This window comes from Eleutherodactylus coqui, chromosome 5, assembly GCF_035609145.1.
Source record: "Eleutherodactylus coqui strain aEleCoq1 chromosome 5, aEleCoq1.hap1, whole genome shotgun sequence".
Taxonomy (NCBI): Eukaryota; Metazoa; Chordata; class Amphibia; order Anura; family Eleutherodactylidae; genus Eleutherodactylus; species Eleutherodactylus coqui.
The window spans coordinates 125,317,043-125,340,726 of record NC_089841.1 but is presented as its reverse complement, the minus strand read 5'-3'; the positions used below and the strand labels follow the sequence as shown (position 1 = coordinate 125,340,726).

Below are 23,684 nucleotides of genomic sequence, written 5' to 3'. Positions count from 1 at the left end.
TTGACAAGAAGGTTGTTCAACAATATCTGATTTATAGACCTATGGAAATTTAGAAACATGCAGCAATTCAAATAAATAGAACAACTGCTGCTGCCATCTGTATAAATTACACCAATCTGTTATACAGAACAGCTGATTATTAACAAGCCTGCGAAACCTGAGCGAGGAGCTCTTCTCAAATAATATCTCCGTTTTCACCATACTTTTCATTCAGTGTGAGCTAAATCACTGTGTAGTACAGATTGTAAGAGAATTTGTTTCAGTCAGCGAGGGTAGAAGTATTTTAGATCTGCTATTATTCTACAAATCTCTGTGGAATATGACAGCATTATGCAAATAAAAGACTATAAAAAGATAATATACAGTTATAATTAAATGTGTAAAGCTCTGCTAAAATGTAGCTGTGCTCACTTGAATTAGACAAAAGAACAATCGGTTGGTAGAATCCAAGCATTGATAGAACATGGGTTGTCATCTCTAGAAATATGTGAGACTATTTACAAAACTTTTAATATTACAAATGCTTCATGTTTCATGTCTTGACTTCTAAGTATTAGACTTCAGTATAATGATTTTAACTCCATTCAATGAGGAATTCACAGATCCTATAAGATGATACACGAAGTCCCTATGGCTGCTTTCCAAGGAGCAATAGGTTCGTGGTGAGCTGCCATATGGTGCATCTATGCTACCTAGATATTACCTTTCTTATTTATTCTAGTTTTATAGGCCACAATAGACTGAAATTCTTGCAATATACAATTAGCTCATCACCGTGGGAAATAAAGGATTGGATTCTAACTTATAATACATGAATTTCTGGTTTCTGACTGTTTAAAAAATGACTTTAACAAAAACATTTTCCTATGAGCAGTGATTTAAAGAGATAATATGTTCTAATTCTGCTTTATGGACCAGTCATAGGCCTTGTGGAGAGACAGAAGTGTAGAAGAGCAGAGGCACTTCTTTAAATTTTCATGCAGGCAGTGTTCTCCATTGTACAGAAGTTAAAGGGGTATTCCCATTGAAATGAATGGAGCAGTTCCATTCAATCTCCAGATCATTACAAATGGGTGCAACAGGAGCTCTCAGTGACAACATGTGTGGTGTCACGTTGTGCTTCTGGGACCTGTAGTTCTATGGATTTCCAGAAGCACACTTTCACAGGTGTGGGATAATTGAGTTAGCTGGGTGTGGAGTTCTTCAGCCAGCCAGTCACCACTGGTCTGTTGCATATAAATACCAGTCCATCTTTCTAGAGTCATTTATTCCTTATACTGTTTTCCTCGTTCCCTCTCAGAACTCCATTTTTTGGAGTCATGCATGTTCTGCTGTGGTGTTGTTTGCTTGCATGAGGTTCTGGGTGGGGATTCCCTGTTTGTAGGTATGAACAGCAACGTGTTCAGTGTCTGTGTAGGTGACCAAAAAGGAAAAGCCCACAGAACTCACAAAGCAACCCACAGAATGAATTCTAGTGGGGGGAGGAAAAAAGAGACTATAAAAAGTCAAAAAAATGCAAAGCTACATGAGCCCCTTTAAGCACACAATGAAAAAGACATAGAGAGGGCGGCAGCATAAACTGATGCAAAAAGTTTGTTTAAAGGAACATTTTTATTCTTTCAGAGTTTTAAAAGTAGGCAACGTTTCAACCTAGATTAAGGTCTTTTTCAAGCCTATAAAGAACATGTACAAAAAACACAGATCAGAAGACAATGACATACATAGAAGTATACAAACAAAGAGTGCATGAAAGTGCATGAAATGCAAAAGTGTACAGATAGTACATACCAAAAAATATCAAAAACAGGGTATGGAGTCCATGTTCAGCATGCAGACTGAGAGTCACAACTGAGTTTAAATAGTAGCACACTAACAGCCATAATGAGCTTAACCACACCCCTAATTGTGTAGGTGACCACACATGAGATGCAATCAGCTCCCTGTTTAAGGTATATGTCCCTTGTTTGTATGTATGTGAACTCTGTCCTGTTTAGCCTATATGTTGTATACCATTTAGGGCGAGCCAGGCCCCTAGATTTCCCTATTTGGACGATTGCCCTGCTTGTAGGCTAGTCTCCTGCGGTTAAAATTGTCTTTTCAGAGTAGGGAGTCACAAGACAACGAGGATCCTTGTTGTGGTCTCATGAGCTTAAATATCTTGGCTAAAATACGAACCAATACCTCATATGTACTTTAGCTATTCCATTTGCTTATGCATGTTGGTATTCCAGGTGGTTGTCAGTCGTTGTTTGATGTTTGCTCACAAGTCTTTTTTTCCAGTTCAGTTTGTTATGTTGTTCAGCATGTATACACATTCCCCTATCCCAATCCTTTCTCTCCAGTCCTTGTTTGGGTTGCATCCATGTAGGTCATTGTTTCCACAGTCTGGACGAACATAACAAAATGACTAGTCTCCTATTTGCATTCGTCTTGGTGTGGTGTGTCTTACTCTGAGGATGAACGTGACATGTGGGACATGGCAACCCAATTCTCAAGATTTTTGGAGGTCTCAGCAGTGACATACCCACAGTTTAGACTTTTCTAATCTATTCTATGGGTAGGAAATAAAAGTCAATTTTGGAAATACCCCTTTAAAGTGTTCCTCCAGGTATAAATAAATTTAAAAAAATCATATGCTGCATTACTTGCAATCAACTTTATTTTCACAATGTAGTTGATTAATAAAGTCATATGACTGTAAAGCTTCGGTGTCTCATAGGCAGGAAGCCTCTTGAGCTACCCCCATTATAATCCCTACAAACTTTCTGAGATTTCCTCCTCGATTTGGATGCCTAGGAGATGCTGCACATAATTTCACACCCAGATGGGTGCTGTCATTTTCTACATATGATGACACATAGCTCTATCTACTGCTGGAGCTTTGCAGCCAGTTACAGAAGTGTGCAAACATAAGTGTCTGCGCTGTTGAGGCTCAGAGAGGAGAGCTTTGCTAATCAACTATAGTGTATTTAACAGTTAGAGTTAGTATAAGGGCTCATTCTGATGGGTGTATGCAGAAAACGGTGTGCCTTGAGAGCTGATGGTGAGCCAGCTATCGCCACATATGGCAACAATAGACAGCGATGCATTGTATGTACATTAATGTGAATGGATCAATGAAAATCAATATACTTTCATTAATTCCATTCACCGTGTAATATGTGGGCGTATCATGTCCTTAGTACTCAGTGAAATCATGGCCATGTGAATGAGCCCTTAAGGCCCATTAAGACACAACGATTATTGCTCAAAATCCACTCAAAAGCTGTCTTTTGAGCAATAATTGTTGTGTCTAAACGCGCGGCCATAGTGCGCTGTTCGTGCATTGTTCGTTCATTGCTCATTTCCAGCCAGCTAGAAATTAGCAATGAGCCTTATCAGCACTGCATGCTGATATCACAGCAGGTGGAGCTGATAGCATTCTTTCAGCTGGTATCCCACTGACAGTTCTCAGCAGGAAACCAGCTGAAAGCATGGAGAACAAATACAGCTGTTTGCATATTTAAAACAGCTGCATTGTTCTCAGAGCTATCACGACAGTGTCCCACTCCACCAGCAATAACTCTTAAGTAGCTAATTAGTTACTTAGAGTTATGCAAAGATGATCACTCAAAACTGTCACTCAAACTGTAGTTTGAATGATTTTTGAGCGATCATCGCTCTGTGTAAATGGGCCTTTAGTACTACAGCATGTGATTCTTTCATTTATAATTGGAAGTGCAGTAAACTGCACAGAATGTGTTTTGCCTATAGGAGAGCACTTCCTGGATGACACTTATATTTGCACTTTATACCCTGCAAGCCCTGAAATCAAAATAAGGAGGCAAAATTGCGAGAGCATACATATTAGAACAAGATGATAAAAATCCTGTAGTTGAAATACCCCTGCCACAAATCACTGGAAACATATACATGAGTCATCAAGGTATCCAAGTACTATACTATAGAGGAGCACAAGTAACAAAAAGGTGCATAAATATACATCAGTCCCACTGAAATAACAGAAGTAGTGTTTCAAACTTCTAACTCCTTGCAAAGTTCTATAGATAAATACAGTGTAACACCAAAATATATAAGTCATTTAAGGCTTTGCTATGTTTTCCAGCTGAATAAACCATGCCCGCCTGCTAAGGTGTTATGTCAGTAACCCACTGCTGCAAGGAAACTAATAACAACTTTTGCTCTATTCAGTCAGTTGTGAAAAGCCTATAGAAGTACAATAGATTTAAGTATGTTCTTGGAGACATTTACTGCAACTGTTAATGGGCAAGGACTGTTTTGACCTACTGTATACTTCATCCACTCACGAGGTCACAGAACATTAAATTGAATGGGACATAACGTGTATAAGAGGCCTGTCCATCTAAAATGGAAAAAAGGCTTTTGAAAACCAAGCAAAAGTAAGAGAGATATTCCGGGTGGCATAGTTGTTTGAGTATTCTTGTTACAACTCAAAGAAGTTTTATTGTCGGGACCAAATAAATAAACTTTAGTATTGCCAAAGCAAATGAGAAATAGGGTCAGGGATTGGGGCTGAGGATTTGGGAGATAGAGACATCAAAGGGGTAGGAGTTACAAAAAGTGTACTATGACCTCCCTGAAGGAGCTTAGTCAAGCGCTTCCTATATCGGAACAGAACTAGTTTGTTGTACATTAGGCTGCCTGAAACTTATTCTTGTCAAATAGTGGAAACTCCGAGCCTGATAATTGTGCCCTCTCACATGCTGTATTGTCAGGTTTTGTGATGTTCTTACGTAGTATCTTCAGTCACTGATACATTCTACTGGGATTCTGTCTATTATTTTCTTGATTTTGGCTGTTGTGAGGCAGTGTTGGATATAGTTTGATTAGGCTGAGTTTGGGTCAATTGTTCTCAGGTGTCTGGTTTGCTTGGGGCTTTGGTGTAGCAAGGCTTTGTGATGGTAGGAGCTTGGACTGTTATTTTGTAGCATGAGGTGTAGAGGGAATCTGCATAGTTCAGCTGTACAGACACTGTTTGAGGTTCTCCAATGGACATGAAGAAGGTGGCATATCTCTAGATGGAACACTTTTGTTGGACTGGAATCCCTCCTTGACTAGTCTGCATATGTGTCCAGATCTCAGATTTAACTAACATGCAGGAGGATTGGGGTGAGGATGCTGTCACTGGTAGTTTGAGATGGTACAATCATCTTTTGATGGCATAGGAGGCTTTGTATACCTTGTCTTTTAGAATCTCTATGGCTTATTTGACACTCCCCTTACCTATGAGGACTTCAACTTCAACACAGTACCATGTATATGTGATGCTGCCAGAAAATACTTCCTGCACTACACCATAAGGATACTTTGTACAACCTGCACAAAACCAAGCCCTCATTCAGCTTATGTCAAGAGTAAAATAGTACTGTATAGCTTGTGTAGTACAGCAATGAAGTAAAACAAAACAATAATTCTGTCCTAAATAGGACATGTCCTTAAGGGGTTGAATGCTTGTATAGTCAATCAATGCTGTTAGTAGTGCTCAGTCAGACTAAGACAATGTTATTTGGTGACAAGGAATCATTAGGGAACATTTTAGGGATAAAATCTAACCTTTATTATAATTATCATTACAAGTACTGATCTTATAATAATGGAGAGAATGCACACTGATGAAACAATAACTGTGTTTCTATCAGTAATGTGGGTGTTACGTCTAGTTCTTACATGAACTTGGGAACTAAGACGGGACTTGTGAGCAGACATAACGCAACAACTGACAAACACCAAAAATACTCAACCAACATACCTGCATGCATTAACAGATGGAATTGCTACAGTATGTACCAGGTATTTTTGCCAATATACTCAAACATGAGCCTGCGACATGAGTCCTCATTGTCTCGTGGGTCTCTACTCTACCAAGACAACTTACCCAATAAATCCTGCCTGCAAGCGGGGCAATCGTCCCAATAGGGATGACCGCACACTGAAACCTAAGGACCTGGCTCGCCCTAGATGGAAAGCAATTCAAGCAGAACAATGAAATGCATATCACATGGAACAGGACTGTTCACACCACATATCCAGCCACCTGCACAGAAATACAGATACGTCGCTGTTCACACCAATACACCCTGAACAGGACTGTTTACCACATGTCCGGCCACCCTTACAGACATACAGAACACATTGCTGTTTACACCTACCGAAACCTGCATTGATGCAAACACAAGAATATTAAAGGAACTGAGGAAACCAGCGCCATCTAGCCACAGGGGCTGGTATTTATATGCAGCAGATCAGTGATGATTGGCTCTGCTGGAGAACTCCTCACCCAGCCAGCTCAAACATCCCACAGCTGTGGCTGTGTGCTCCTGGAAACCTATAGAACTAAAGGTCCCAGGACCACAACCTAAGGGTGGCTTGACACGAGTGTCTTTTTGTGTGTATATAGGTGCGTACATAAGTGTGCACCCATGTACATGCAAAAACACACGTGAATGCAGGTCCATGCATTGTTTTCAATGAATGACGAGCGAGAGCTGCCTGTGATTGGCTGAGCACCTCAGCCAATCACAAACAGCTCTTTCAGCACGTGGGGATTTTAAATCCCCGCCTGCTGATAGATCAGCACTACAGAGTCGGGGACAGCGAGTAGAAGACGCCGCTGAGCCCCGGCAGCTGAAGGGAGGTGAGTATGTTTTTTTTTTTGTTTTTTAAACCACTTTTACTGGATTCTCAGGGAAGGGCTTATATTTAAAGCCCTTCCCTGAAATCAATTTAAGGGGTGCCAGAAGCAGGATCCTCTACCGCAGCTGTCATGTGTGACAGCTGCAGTAGAGAATTGAAGAATTCCTCTGCTGCATCTGTCACAGATGTGGCAGATGTAATAGCAGTCAGCGGCAGACAGGTAAGTTTATTTTTTATCTTTTTTACACTAAAATTTTTCCTTTTCAGGGAAGGGCTTATATGTAAAGCCCTTCCCTGAAAAAGAATGCAGGGGTGCCGGCAGACCATTGTTTTCAATGGAGCCGCCGGTAGCAGCTGCAGCTCCATTGAAAACAATGCGTGCATTCACTATGGTGCACACATGTCCTATCTTTGCAGGCACACGCCTGTAAAGCACGGACATGTGCACACACCATAGTGAATGCATTGGGGCCAATAGACGTGTGTTTTTGTGCGGGCGTTTGCCCGCACAAAATACATGCTTGTCTGAAGCCACCCTATTAGTGAAGTTTTAGAAGAGTCTGTGTTTGTAGCATTAGTGATAATGCAATGTCTATTATACAGCAGTGCCATACATGAATTGAATATATTAGGGTCCACAGATGAATTGGCACATGTTAGACTAGGGCGTGGAGTCTAAGGAACTCCCTGTTCTTCACACTTGCCCTGCACAAGTAAGGTTGAACATGGCTGCAGGGGAATCCCCAGGTCGTGATTACTGAAATAGCTGACAGCATGTTAGCAGCATGTAATCTATGATGCCCATACCAATATTTTTAGTACATACCTTGAACATAAAATCAACAGACAAACAATTGAAAGGTCAGAACAGATAGCTGATTATACATCAACTGTGCACAGAAATGGCTCTGGGGTATTGGATATCAAGTGCTTTATTTCATCATTGTCTCCTTTAAGAAGCAATGTCACTGGTAGCGACTGACACCAGAAACACTTGATGTGGGTCTTTTGCTTGGTGCTCTGGGTCTCTTGCTGGCAACAGTCACCGCATTCAAATGTATTTGCATCATCTCCCTCTACCTATGCCCTATACTGTCACAGGTATCTTCATAGTCTACCAACACCTCTGGTTGTACGTCTGTCTACTTGAGACTACCTGTGGAATACTGCAGTCACATGGTCCTTCTTATGTTCAGAATGACTGTCTAGGAACACATGCAATATTTTCATTGACTTCTGACCACATTGGCTCCCACAGAAGTGTGACTAAATCTATAACTTTGCGTACAATCTTTGAACTATAGTCCCTCACTTTTGGATGTTATGCATCTAAACATGGAAAGTATCTTAAACTCTATAACCTATTCTATCAATTTAGTTTTGCCCAAATGTTAGACCATAAAAAGACATTCATAGAGATTTATGATGGATTGATGCACGTACATTAGAGCCTACCGGTCGTAGTTATCAAACCAAAGTACAGCCTATATAGCAATAAAGCACTGCATACTACTTGGATCTAATATAGTATATAAAATAATTGTCCCTTAAAAAAAAAGTATAGCAGCAATTACACAGTGAAGTTAATCTATATAGTAGACTTCAGTTCATGAATAATTATATAGGCAGAACTAAACAAAAAATATGCACTTACACATAAGATTGCAATGTATCGTGGAAAGTAATGGCCTGGTGTGCTGTTGCATAATGTGAATTGCTTCATAAAATTTGATGCAGTTTTACCTCTGCAGCATACTTATTTTCAGATTAAATAAAGTACCAAGTGTTTCATGCGCTGTAATTTACAATAGACATCACTTTGCATGCTGATGCATGCTTCTTTGAAAGATGTTGCTGCTCATAAATTATTCCTTTGCATTTATGCTTTCTCTAACTCATGAAAGAAAGCATTTGCTGTCGTCTTTAATTCATGCCCGAGTATACATTATAATAAAATAAGCATCCAAGCAGATTAGCAAGTATGGTTACAGTACAATAACCCAGATACTTAGTAAAGTCAGGGATTCTGCTTTTGTTACAGCCTCCATTTACTGACAATACTATTTTCTTCTTTATGTACAATATAATATTAATTACAATAATAATCATAGGACTAAATAAAATGATAGATTAACACCTTAAGCCCCATTTAGAAACAACTATTATCGCTCAAAAGCCATCTTTTGATGGATAACCGTTGTGTCTAAGCGCGCTGCCATCGTGCACTTTTCATGCACTATTCATTCATAGGTGATTTCTAGCAACCTAGAAATCACCAATGACTGTTATCAGCAGCAACACTGGTTTTCTCAGCGGGCGGTGCTGATAGTATTCTTTCAGATGGTAATCCACTGGCAGTTCTCAGTGGGACACCAACTGAAAGCTCCAAGAACAATGCAGCTGTTTGCATATACAAAACAGCTGCTTTGTTCTCTGAGCTATCGCAGAGGTATCCAGCCCCGCCTGCATTAACTCTTAAGTAGCTAATTAGCTACGTAGAGTTATGCAAAAATGATCACTCAAAACTGTCACTCAAACTCCCGTTTGAGCGAATTTTTGAGCGATCATTTTTCAGTGTAAATGGCCCTTTAGTGATGCGCTTATTTTGCGCCTGAATGACCCAGTCATTTTCTTAGTTTTTTCATTGTCATAACTTTTGCCTTTTGCCAGATAAATTGTAACTTTTATTGTAGTTTTAATGTACTTTGGGGTGTGCATAGTGTGTTGTAAAACTTTTTTTAATTTTTTGGGGCAATGTTAAAAAAATAAAAGAGAAATTTTACCATTGTTTTTTGAGTTTTGTTTATTAGATCACCACAAGTTCTACACGTTTCGTCATGTATGACTCATCAGGAACCAAAATTGGTTTCAGAAACAGAACTGGTCATGAGAAATGGACACCAAAAATGGCTTAATATAGCCTATAAGATGCCCACATGGGGCAAACCTCTACTGCTCTGTACTATAGCTATCTAGGTATAGGTGGGGTTAATCTCTGATAGTTGCCCCAGGTGCTAAAATAGCTATCAACCTAACCTGTAGCTAGCTATCTAAGTTTAGATGAGGTTAGCTGAAGTGGCTATTTATGATGCATGTGGTGCATCAAAAGACTGCTTACCCTAAAAACCCCAAAAGCCCAAGGCCAAAAATAACAAAGCAGCAACAGCACAGAGTTTCCTGCCCATCTGGCCTACCCGTAAATTTAAAGTAGTGTATGCTTAAAGTCCAGTATCAAGCGCCCTATATTTATAGTGCCGAAAGTATAATAGGAGGCACAGCTCCCATTGATTTCAATGAGACTGAAGTCTGCTATTACACTTCCGGCATTGACAAATGATGATGATGTCCAGCTTGCTGCATTGACAGAGAGCTGAACGATCAGTTTATCCACAGGGATCTCCATCAGCGCCCCCCGTTGATCAACTACTGATAAACTATCCTGAAGATAGGTCATCAGTAGAGATGAGCGAGCGTACTCGGAAAAGCACTACTCGCTCGAGTAATTTGCTTTATCCGAGTATCGTTGTGCTCGTCCCTGAAGATTCGGGTGCCGCTGCGGCTGACAGGTGAGTCGCAGCGGGGAGCAGGGGAGAGCAGGCGGGAGAGAGGGAGAGAAAGATCTTACCTCCGTTCCTCCCCGCTCTCCCCTGCAGCTCCCCGCTCCGTGCCGGCACCCGAATCTTCAGGGACGAGCACAGCGATACTCGGATAAAGCAAATTACTCGAGCGAGTAGTGCTTTTTCGAGTACGCTCGCTCATCCCTAGTCATCAGTAGTTAAAGTCCTAAAATACCCCTTTATTTAATTAAATGACTGTCATGTAATACCAAGTTTCCTCTTAAGGCCCAATTCACACGAGCGTATTTACACTGCAGGATCTGGAGCAAGTGTTCACCTTCAGATCCCGCAGCAAATACTGCCCAAAGGACATTCTAAGCAAAACGCTTTTCCATGCCCAAAAGCAGAAATCAACTGCAATTTTCCGCTCTCAGGGGGAAAATCGCAGCATGTTATATTATGTTCTATTACAGTCAATAGAAGCCATCTGTCCCGTGGTGAGTCACAGCGGATCAGTATCATTGCCGGCACAACTCTTTGCACTGAGTATGTGCGGCGGCACGCCAACCGGAACATCCACAGAGCAGAGAGAAGAAAACAAGACAGGTACACGGGGGTCAATGCCGGGGCACAGGGTCCGATTCCGCTGCGAGATCTCGCAGTCTGAATCCGATCCGGTCGTGTGCATTCGGCCTAAGTGTTCACTGCAGGTGCAACTAATTTCCCTGTTAAAATCAGTTGTTGGCTCCAATGTGAAAGAGGTCGTATTTGACAGCACAATTTAACCAATCAACTTCTCAATAACATTACTAACATATAAAAAATAATCTAGAATTCACAGAGACCCTCCGTTCTAACACAATTGTCCTACAATTATAGCATCCCTCATCAAAATCCATAGTCCATTGTGGTATTTTATAGCTCTGTAAACATAAATAATATACAAAAATACAACTTATGTTTTTAAGTGCAGTTCATATTTACTATTTCAATACATAACCTGTTTTTTTGTGATGATATAAAAAGATATATTTTGTCTGAACTGAATAATCCTGTCCACAGTGAAAAGATAAAAGATAATTGCCCCAAGAAAACTCATTTGACCAAGTCAGGGGAGATTTATTATGAAACCCTACAATTCATTAAACAGCAGTGTAACAGCTTTAGTTCCATGGTAGATCAGTCAATACTGGCTCGGATGGAAGTAAATCATATTAGACATGCCTACTGCAGATATTTACAGGGGAAAATAACTGCAGGTGGTTGAATGCCTCCATAATTTTAAATACATAGGGATGGATGGATGGATGGATGGATGGATGGATGGATGGATGGATAGATAGATAGATAGATAGATAGATAGATAGATAGATAGATAGATAGATAGATAGATAGATAGATAGATAGATATGAGATAGATACATAGATAGATAGATAGATAGATAGATAGATAGATAGATAGATAGATAGATAGATAGATAGATAGATAAATAGATAGATATGAGATAGATAGATAGATAGATAGATAGATAGATAGATAGATAGATAGACAGATATGAGAGAGAGATAAATATGAGAGAGATAGATAGATGGATAGATAGAATTAGAATTGATGCACTGGTGCACACTTCATAATAAAGAACATTACATAAAATGTATATTGACTTGTTAGTCTAAAGAATTTAATTTAAATCGCATTTCAATCAGCTTTTTCTAATTGCTATGGTTTTATAATGTAGAAGAACCGTTCCCAGGCATTTCCCAATTACTGGCCCTCACGATTCCTATGGTTTAGGCGATATGTTTTAATTGACATTTCTACTATTCTTTTCTCTGTGGTCTATTCATGTTCTTACGTTAATTAGTTACATTATTTTATGATAACTTTTTGCGCACTCTGCACTGGGAATAACTCTTATTTGTAAAACTGTTAACCCCTTATAGAATGTTTTGAAACTAAATTATACAAACCGTGAGCATCTGTTAGAATCATAGAAGATGAAACGCTCAGCAAGAAGCCAAGGATCCAGCGGTGAGGTCTTTTTCGAGCCAAGGCAGGCCAAAACATAGATTTTTTAAATATAGATTAAATAAAAACCTTCTTTAACTGCAAGATTGTACCACCTATGCTGCCACTTATTTACACTACTTCTGGACTATTATTGGGGCCTTGAGTTCAGGTCCCTAGTGGCTTTGCATGTTTTCCACCTCACCTTGAGAGTTTTTTTTAGTGCTGTTGGCTTGTAACCTTATTTACCAGCAGTGAAGTCTGTCAGTGTAAATGCTCTACACGAGTGCTAACGACCTTAGCAGTAAAGTCAGTGCTCATGCAGTCATTTAGATGACTGTCGTCCCGTGTAAAAGCGGCATTAGTTGCACGGTGCATCAACATCTAGGACATAGATATACAAATTCTGGATGTGAAGGGGTTACAAAATATATGTATAGCTTATTCTCTCTTGTCTTTTCTTTCTCTAAGAACTGCTGTGCATTTAATCTGGGCTCTTCTGTAAAATCCATTTCTTCCTATGTTCCACATTCTCCTTTTATTGTCTCTGCTTGTGTTGACAATAGAAGTATTTCCTTTGCAGACACAAAAGCAATGTTTTTTAGCCTGGAATAGCACTTGACAGTGAATGTCCCTTTATTGTAGCAAAATACTTTATCTGTGCTTAAAAATGTTTCCGACGATTATGCGTGTCCTCTGTACTGTAGACTCAGATGATCAAAGGACTAAAATTATAATACCAATTTAAGTAACATAATAGTATAAATATAATTTTGACTGTATGCATGGTCTTTTGACAGTAATATTTCCACCAGTACATGCTGAGGAAATCGATGCAGTCAGTGCAGCTATAGGGAATGCTGAGATAGCAGTCGCAACCAAGCTCTGATAAATGAGGGGGTTTAAAGGTACAGTATATATACATACTCAATGACTGGTTTAGGCAGCACCTTGTTATTGGCCCAAATGGGGCATACTGAGCTATAGGTGTAGGGCAAGTTTTTTGGCAACTCTGTATCTATATGAAATTCAGGATTTACACTATGCCTAACCCAGTTATAATAGCTGAACATGGGGGTTTAAGCAGCAAAGAACCTAGGCAATAGGCTCGCACCAAGATGCACAACGTAAGCTGGTGGTTCTTTAAACCCATTAAAAAACTATTTATTACCTATTTACTGTTCAACACTGGATTGTCGGCACTGGTTAAATCATGCAGTTGAAGGTGACACACTGGAGTTAAGAAATGGTCCCCAGAACCAAAAGTGCTTCCATCATTGTGGCATGAATGTGACCATGACCAGTCTGAGGGGTGTGCAGTCTGTGCAGTCATGCAGGCTACATCACTGTTCTCTACTGAAAGTCACACCAATGGCATTAATAATCTTGGTACTAAGAGTTTATATTTCACAAGCCTACACTTATTCGTATACTGTTGATTATATATACAGTGTATTATTTAAGCACTATAAGTGACGCCATGAGGGGGAGTCAATAATCTGTTGCTTTGTCCGTTAGGCCTGAAGGGTCATTACATAAGACAGTCGGTCACCCCAAGTAGTGGTATTTGGGATAATGACAGCTCAGCGATATGTCCAGGACATCCTGCAGCCACATGTGTTCCTCTCGTGGTGGCTTCCAAGAGGTATTTTTCAGCAGGATAATGCTCAGCTGCACACAGCAAGGGTGTCACAAGAAACCCTCCATAACATTGTCATACTTCTGTGGCTTACCTAGTCTCCAGATTTTTTACCAATAGAACAAGTACGGGACCAACTGGGATACAAACTTTGACAGCCAACAAATTTGCACAATCTAGAAGCTTAGTTACAGCAAATGTGGAATGATATACTGCAGGATATCATATAGAACCTGTATGCCTTCATGTCTATCCGTAACACATCTTGTACCCAAGCTAGAGGCAGTACAACAGGATACTAGAGCCTCCATGTCTGTCCGTATAACATCTTGTATCCAAGCTAGAAGCGGCCCAACAGGGTACTAGAGCCTCCATGCCTACCCGTATCATGTTTTACATGCAAGCTAGAGGCGGTACAACAAGGTACTAGAGCCTCCATGTCCACCTGTATCACATCTTGTATCCAAGCTAGAGGCAGTACAACAGGGCACTAGAACCTCCATGTCCACCTGTATCACATCTTCTATCCAAGCTAGAGGTGGTACAACACGGTACTAGAACCTCCATGCCCACCCATATCACATATTGTATCCAAGCTAGAGGTGGTACAACAGGGTACTAGAGCCTCCATGTCCTACCGTATCACATCTTGTATCCAAGCTAGAGGTGGTACAACAGGGTACTAAAGCCTCCATGTCCACCCGTATCACATCTTGTATCCAAGCTAGAGGTGGTACAACAGGGTACCAAAGCCTCCATGTCTGTCCGTATCACATCTTGTATCGAAGCTAGAGGCGGTACAACGGGGTACTAGAGCCTCCATGCCCGCCCGTATCACATATTGTATCCAAGCTGGAGGCAGTACAACAGGGTACTACAGCCTCCATGTCCACCCATATCACATCTTGTATCCAAGCTAGAGGTGGTACAACAGGGTACTAGCGCCTCCTTCAAGAGATCAGTACCCTATAATAAATGATCCTTTTGCTCTGACATTGTAATCACTTACTTATATCAATGTTACAATCACACAGAGAAAGTTTCATTTGATTCCAACAACTCATTCTAGGTGCTTGATATTTTTTTGACAATGAGTTTAGTTACTATTACTTTATACTGTATAATGAATAACATACTGTACAAATCTGACAAATTACAGTCATCTGCTGTCAGATATTCTCTAGTTACATTATAGATAGGTATTTACATTTAAAAAAAGAAAAGATAAAAACTCAGTAATTCAGTGAATTCCAAGAATGTGATGAAATGCATTTGCTCACCCGACACTTGTATTCTTTATAGAGTCCATGTAGCCATATGTAGTACTCTCCTGGATCCATTTAGGTAGGTTCCGGTACAATATGCTCTCTAAAAGGTAATTGAATATCAAAAGGTAACAAACAAATGCAAAGCAAGACTTTTGAATGTATTGCACAGATTGCTGTGATGCCATAACAGGAAGATTTATAGACTCACTAAACCTTATAACACCTAGTAATAAATCAATAGACATAATACTCACAAATTTGAAAGCAGAGAAATTATCTTTCAGGAAGATATTCAAAATAACATATTAGCATTATAATGTTCAAGTGATGCTCTCATTGATCAGGCAGTATTCATAAATACCTTGCTTTCATTCTACAATTTAGTGGCATCATGACTCCAACCAGCACTAACTAATGAATGCTTTTACACAAGAATGATAACACTCACTGAATGGAGGTGGTGCATGCCAGAGATCTCTTCCAGCCACCCGCCTCCATTCACAGTAAATGGGCAGTCATTTCTAGATGAACAAATGAGAAAAATATAGATTCTGGTGATAGCTCAAACTCCCATATAACAGATTGATGCTGAAAGGGATTAGTCCAAACTTTACTTTTATTGATAAATGCTCAGTTCCACCCATTTCCTTTTCGTCTCCTATCTATTCATAGATTAAAGCCTGCCTGCTTACATGGGCCCATAGTTGCTTGGTGAGCTGAAAACCAAGCAATTCTGATTCTCACTAACCTAGCCTGTCGGGTCCTATGTTTACACAGGATGACAGTTGCCCATAGCCACTCTTTTGAGTGATTACCTGGGCGACTGTCATTCTGTGTAAGAGTACCTTTACTCTGCAAATACAGTAGGTAGTTTTATCACAATAAATCCTCTTTAAACTGAAGCCGACCCAATAATCAGCTAGTTGGGGCTGGATACTGATGTAGCAAACTTTAACTGGACTGCAATAACTTTCTGTAAGAAGTTCTCTCAAAGCCATTGAACAGCTATTGTTGTGTTATCTTAACACAAACCCATTGTAAAGCAATTGAAATGGTAACAAACTCTGGCATAGATAGTTATCATAATGCATTAAAAAGGTCAAGTTAATCTTTGCTAAATCTGTCACCTCAATATTGTGGGTTTACTGTATTCAAAGCATATGCGATCCTTACTGCCTTTAAGCAATACTAACAGACTTAATACAAAATACTTTTATTCTATATGGGGAACAACGTTTTATTCATTTGGACAGATTTCCTTTAGAAAGGGCTAATAATCTGTTTAAAATGGTATTTCTGTAGCCATTTCAGAACAAAATTAGCAAATTTACAATACTATTCTGCAAAAACAGATTTAATAATAAATATGTATTAAATCACACTTACCACGGGATTGATTTGACACTTCTGAAGACAGAAGGGTTGTATCTGGTCTTTTATTGCTTTAAAGTGCTCATTATCAAATATTTAATATTTATTATAATAAAAATCAAAATGTAAAAATAATATCACACAGTTGTAGTGGTTGATTTCCTCAATATAGTTTTTTGAGGTTTCGGTGTGGTTGGAGGAGGCTGACTTCCAGGTTTTAAAGGAGGTTGACAACCACTATTAGCGATTCCTAGACCACCATTTTCAACAGGAAAAGATGGCATTTCTGAAGGGGATAAGGGACAGTGATGAGGGAATTTTCCTGCCAAGTTGATAGACTCTCCATGGTGATGCACATCTCTGTTTTTCATTTCCGATCGAACATCACAGTCTGGACAATAACCATGGTATAAGACATTTTCACTAAAGCGTACGCGTTCTCTTGTTGAAGTCTGATCTTTTTCTGGTCTGTGTGTCATCAGCTGTCCAGTCGTTTTATCCATTTTGATGTTATGAATTCTACATCTGTCACCATTAGGAATTTTGACAGGTCCCCCAGGCAAACCACCATTGCGAAGCAACACTCCATTATTCCTTCCACTGTTGGCTGAGTTAATTAACCTTTGTGTTTCTTCAAACTTCACGGGTGTTAACCGAGGAGGAGGTGGTGGTGGATTGGGCTTTCTGAGTACTGTCAGCACAGCTGATGGATGTGCAGGTGGACTTATTAAGGGTGCATTGGCTCGAACTTTAACCTTGTCTAAACTAGAAGCTGTTGTACTGCTAGAACTGCTGTTCAAAGTGTCAGTTTTTGAACTGTCTGTCATCTCATCTTCCAGCTGCAGATCTGAAGTTAAAGTGTCAATTTGGTCGACCACCTGTAAGACATAAGTAACAGATATAAGTAACAATCAGTATTTCCGAATATCTATAATTAATCATTTACTTTATTGATATAGGAAAAATGATTTATTGCTCTTTGAATGGGTATCTACTCTAGTAGTTGAACTGTTGCCACTTTAATTTTTTTTTTTTGCCTATGTTTGCTTTTTCGGTGCTTTCAACGGAGCAGGTTTTATTCAGGCTTTTGGATACAATTTTGAAGCCAAGTCCAAGAGAGAATAAAAAAAAGAGAAGAAATAGTATTTGTCCTTTATACTTTATCTCCTTTTATGACCCACACCTGATTTTGGCTTCAGAAACTGCATAAAAAACCTGAACAAAAACTGCACGTGTGACATCACCCTCATGGACAGTTCGTTACGACTATGTTTGAATTAGTAACTAAAGAAGCATGGGATGCCGCTGTAATAAATTGAAAGCATGCATGACTTGAAACAGATGTTTGAATCCTTATAAAAAGCTCATTCAAACCTTTCAAAAGGTGGCACAAAGTTGTTTGGATGTTCATTGTGTAATTCATATTTAAGAAATATCAGTAATTATCTCCTGGGCAATGTGTCACAATGGCCAGAAAAAGGGCAAAGGCAGGCAGCATTCATTAGATATCACACATTGCCTCTAAAACACATATCATATCAATATTTTTGTACATGAATGAGTAATTGTAGTCTATGGATTCAGGTCTTGTCCATGTTTGCCCTAGTCTTGAAAATTAGAGTTATGTAATATATGTCTATATTAGTCCAGCCTAGGGAACAACAAGTCCAGCAATAGTTCTGTGTCCAAAAGTGTGTTTGAGAATACTTATTAGGGCTCATTCACAGGACCGTGATTTCATGGCATACTATGGCCACGTGACACGTGGTGAATTGAGTCAGTGAAAGTAAATGGATTTTCATTGACTTGCTCACATTAGCGTGTTAACACTGCATGTAGGTAGGTGCTAAAAATAAATTGCAGCATTGTCTATTTCTCCATGTAACACACAGCATGAGCCCTATTTTTTTCTATTGACAGTGTACACAATGCTGTCCATACACAATACATTGCATATGGGTAGTGATTCATACTCAATCCCACTAGGAAACAGAGTGGGAAATTTTAAAAAATACTAAATTACACTGCGCATGACCATGTGCATAAGATACACAGTCATGCATAGTGCACTTGCTGCCATTAGCGGTCTATGCCAGCTCACATAGACCAGTAAAACGCTGCAGGACTCCTACAACGTTTTACGGATTCGGTTGTGTGAATGAGTCCTTATGCATACCTATAGAGTCAACTTATAATTTTTCTAGGATTCTTAGGACATTTATAAGGGAACGCAAGAAAGCACTATGCATTGTGGTATGCATATCAGATGTCTTAATATATCATTGTCAGTCACTAAATATAGTCCACATACAACATAATTGCTTTATCATATGAAAAACAGACACACATGTAAGCTCTATTCCAGTCTCTGGGACTATTTTCTTTTTGCTCAGGCCAACCCTTTGGTCCCATCATTTTTAGGAGTACATATGAAAGACATATACAAGAACTAAAGGCCACTTTACACAAGATGACTGTTGGGTGCATGAGTGCCCAACAGTTGTCCCAATGGCTATCGTTCCTGTACTTTCACAGAGGAACGATAGACATTCAAAGAACAGAGGTAGAATGGTCAGAAATCTCTTCTGGCTGCCCACCTCCATTCACTGCAAACAGGCAGTCATTTATAGATGAACTGAATGGCTGCCTGTTTTCACGGGCCTATACTTGTTTTTTCGGTGAGCGAAAAGCCAAGTGACCCTCAAGTGACGCTCAGTGAACTGTTGGTGGCTGTGTGTACACGGGACAACTATTGCCCGAATTTGCTGTTTCCAGTGATTATTCTGGTGATTATCACCTCGTGTAAGAGTACCTTTAGCAAATATAAGAGCTTTACAAGTAAAATGTATAAATCAGAGATACTATTGTAGTAGAAACAATGACTGCTCACAAAACTGGAAGAACGGATTACCTTAAAAAATATAACAAAGATGAATCTTTTGAAATTGGCTCATAATAATGATGAATGTAATGGGGAAGTCAACTTTTTCTCTCCAAGTCTCTTATTGTTATCCTTCAACTTTACAGTTTTATGTGTCCTGTTGTCTCTCCATTCTATCTATCTATCTATCTATCTATCTATCTATCTATCTATCTATCTATCTATCTATCTATCTCTCTCTCTCTCTCTCTATCTATCTATCTATCTATCTAGTATAGTTTAGGGAAAATAATCATCTAGTATATTATTCATTTATCAAGTTATATTTTTTCCACTAATCAAAATGAAATGTGTTCAAAATAGGAGAACATTCTGAGCACAGAAAATATAGTGAGGCACTTGGGATTGCCCTCTTGTACTTATAAAATTAAGAAGCAATCATGAGAAAATGAAATGCTGTCAGTAATAAAACACATCTTTTGTCACTCAGGTTAATTAAGAATCATTAATAGAGATGAGCGAGCACCAAAATGCTCGGGTGCTCGTTACTCGGGACGAAATTTTCGCGATGCTCGAGGGTTCGTTTCGAGTAACGAACCCCATTGAAGTCAATGGGCGACCCGAGCATTTTTGTATATCGCCGATGCTCGCTAAGGTTTCCATTTGTGAAAATCTGGGCAATTCAAGAAAGTGATGGGAACGACACAGCAACGGATAGGGCAGGCGAGGGGCTACATGTTGGGCTGCATCTCAAGTTCCCAGGTCCCACTATTAAGCCACAATAGCGGCAAGAGTGGGCCCCCCCCCCCAACAATTTTTACATCTGAAAAGCCCTCATTAGCAATGCATACCTTAGCCAAGCACCACACTACCTCCAACAAAGCACAATCACTGCCTGCATGACACTCCGCTGCCACTTCTCCTGGGTTACATGCTGCCCAACCCCCCCCCCCCCCCCGCACGACCCAGTGTCCACAGCGCACACCAAAGTGTCCCTGCCCAGCCTTCAGCTGCCCTCATGCCACACCACCCTCATGTCTATTTATAAGTGCGTCTGCCATGAGGAGGAACCGCAGGCACACACTGCAGAGGGTTGGCACGGCTAGGCAGCGACCCTCTTTAAAAGGGGCGGGGCAATAGCCCACAATGCTGTGCAGAAGCAATGAGAAATATAATCCTGTGCCACCGCCATCAGGAGCTGCACACGTGGGCATAGCAATGGGGAACCTATGTGCCACACACTATTCATTCTGTGAAGGTCTCTGCATGCCCCAGTCAGACCGCGTTTTTTTATAAATAGTCACAGGCAGGTACAACTCCGCAATGGGAATTCCGTGTGCACCCACAGCATGGGTGGCTCCCTGGAACCCACCGGCTGTACATAAATGTATCCCATTGCAGTGCCCATCACAGCTGATGTAACGTCCGATTAAATGCAGGTGGGCTTCGGCCCACACTGCATGCCCCAGTCAGACTGGGGTTCTTTAGAAGTGGACACATGCAGTTACAACTCCGTGTGGACCGACAGCATGGGTGGGTGCCAGGAAGCCACCGGCGGTACATAAATATATCCCATTGCATTGCCCATCACAGCTGAGGTAATGTCATGTTTAATGCAGGTGGGCTTTGGCCCACACTGCATGGCCCAGTCAGACTGGGGTTCTTTAGAAGTGGACACATGCAGTTACAACTCCGTGTGGACTGACAGCATGGGTGGCTCCCTGGAACCCACCGGCTGTACATAAATGTATCCCATTGCAGTGCCCATCACAGCTGATGTAACGTCAGCTTTAATGCAGGTGGGCAAAAAATTAATTGGATTACACTGTAGGCGAGGGCCCCAAAAAATTAGTGTACCAATAGTACTAATGTACGTCAGAAGAATTGCCCATGCCCAACCAAGAGGGCAGGTGAAACCCATTAATTGCTTTGGTTAATGTGGCTTAATTTGTAACTAGGCCTGGAGGCAGCCCAGTTAAAATAAAAATTGGTTCAGGTGCAAGTTTCAACGCTTTAATGAGAATTGAAACGTATAAAAATTGTTTACAAAAATTATAAGACTGAGCCTTGTGGGCCTAAGAAAAATTGCCCGTTCGGCGTGATTACGTCAGGTTTCAGGAGGAGGAGCAGGAGGAGGATGAATATTATACACAGATTGATGAAGCTAAAAGGTCCACGTTTTTGATGGTGATAGAGAACAATGCTTCCATCCGCGGCTGCAGCCTTCGTATTGTTTAGGTATTGCTGCTGTCCGCTGGTGGAGAAGAGAAGTCTGGGGAAATCCAGGCTTTGTTCATCTTGATGAGTGTAAGCCTGTCGGCACTGTCGGTTGACAGGCGGGTATGCTTATCTGTGATGATTCCCCCAGCCGCACTAAACACCCTCTCTGACAAGACGCTAGCCGCAGGACAAGCAAGCACCTCCAGGGCATACAGTGCGAGTTCAGGCCACGTGTCCAGCTTCGACACCCAGTAGTTGTAGGGGGCAGAGGCGTCACGGAGGACGGTCGTGCGATCGGCTACGTACTCCCTCACCATCCTTTTACAGTGCTCCCGCCGACTCAGCCTTGACTGGGGAGCGGTGACACAGTCTTGCTGGGGAGCCAGAAAGCTGTCAAAGGCCTTAGAGAGTGTTCCCCTGCCTGTGCTGTACATGCTGCCTGATCTCTGCGCCTCCCCTGCTACCTGGCCCTCGGAACTGCGCCTTCGGCCACTAGCGCTGTCGGATGGGAATTTTACCATCAGTTTGTCCGCCAGGGTCCTGTGGTATAGCATCACTCTCGAACCCCTTTCCTCTTCGGGTATGAGAGTGGAAAGGTTCTCCTTATACCGTGGGTCGAGCAGTGTGTACACCCAGTAATCCGTAGTGGCCAGAATGCATGTAACGCAAGGGTCACGAGAAAGGCATCCTAACATGAAGTCAGCCATGTGTGCCAGGGTACCTGTACGCAACACATGGCTGTCCTCACTAGGAAGATCACTTTCAGGATCCTCCTCCTCCTCCTCAGGTCATACACGCTGAAAGGATGACAGGCAAGCAGCATGGGTACCCTCAGCAGTGGGCCAAGCTGTCTCTTCCCCCTCCTCCTCATCCTCCTCATGCTCCTCCTCCTCAACGCGCAGAGATAAAGACATGAGGTGCTCTGACTATCCAGCGACATACTGTCTTCCCCCACCTCTGTTTCCGAGTGCAAATCGTCTGCCTTTATGCTTTGCAGGGAACTTCTCAAGAGGCATAGCAGAGGAATGGTGACGCTAATGATTGCAACATCGCCGCTCACCATCTAGGTAGACTCCTCAAAGTTTCCAAGGACCTGGCAGATGTCTGCCAACCAGGCTTACTCTTCTGTAAAGAATTGAGGAGGCTGACTCCCACTGCGCCGCCCATGTTGGAGTTGGTATTCCTCTATAGCTCTACGCTGCTCATAGAGCCTGGCCAACATGTGGAGCGTAGAGTTCCACCGTGTGGGCACGTCGCACAGCAGTCGGTGCACTGGCAGATGAAACCGATGTTGCAGGGTGCGCAGGGTGGCAGCGTCCGTGTGGGACTTGCGGAAATGTGCGCAGAGCCGGCGCACCTTTCCGAGCAGGTCTGACAAGTGTGGGTAGCTTTTCAGAAAGCGCTGAACCACCAAATTAAAGACGTGGGCCAGGTATGGCACGTGCGTGAGGCTGCCGAGCTGCAGAGCCGCCACCAGGTTACGGCCGTTGTCACACACGACCATGCCCGGTTGGAGGCTCAGCGGCGCAAGCCAGCGGTCGGTCTGCTCTGTCAGACCCTGCAGCAGTTTGTGGGCCATGTGCCTCTTCTCTCCTAAGCTGAGTAGTTTCAGCACGGCCTGCTGGCGCTTGCCCACCACTGTGCTGCCACCCCGCGCGACACCGACTGGTGGCGACGTGCTGCTGACACATCTTGATTGCGAGACAGAGGTTGCGTAGGAGGAGGAGGGTGGTTTAGTGGAGGAAGCATACACCGCCGCAGATACCACCACCGAGCTGGGGCCCGCAATTCTGGGGGTGGGTAGGACGTGAGCAGTCCCAGGCTCTGACTCTGTCCCAGCCTCCACTAAATTCACCCAATGTGCCGTCAGGGAGATATAGTGGCCCTGCCCGCCTGTGCTTGTCCACGTGTCCGTTGTTAAGTGGACCTTGGCAGTAACCGCGTTGGTGAGGGCGCGTACAATGTTGCGGGAGACGTGGTCATGCAGGGCTGGGACGGCACATCGGGAAAAGTAGTGGCGACTGGGAACTGAGTAGCGTGGGGCCGCGGCCGCCATCATACCTTTGAAAGCCTCCGTTTCCACAAC

At 41.7% G+C, this 23,684-nt stretch overlaps 1 protein-coding gene across 2 annotated transcripts in view; it reads right to left on the bottom strand.

The window, feature by feature from the left end:
• Nucleotides 1-23,684, bottom strand: part of PRR16 (proline rich 16) — a 304,570-nt gene that overhangs the window by 101,207 nt on the left and 179,679 nt on the right. For both annotated transcript variants that reach the window (XM_066603106.1, XM_066603107.1), the window contains exons 2-3: nt 16,513-17,375; nt 15,139-15,226 (exon numbers count right to left, since the gene is read on the bottom strand). In XM_066603106.1, the coding sequence (XP_066459203.1) occupies nt 16,635-17,375 (741 nt within the window). In that variant the 3' untranslated portion in view covers nt 15,139-15,226; nt 16,513-16,634. The remainder of the gene's footprint in view (nt 1-15,138; nt 15,227-16,512; nt 17,376-23,684) is intronic.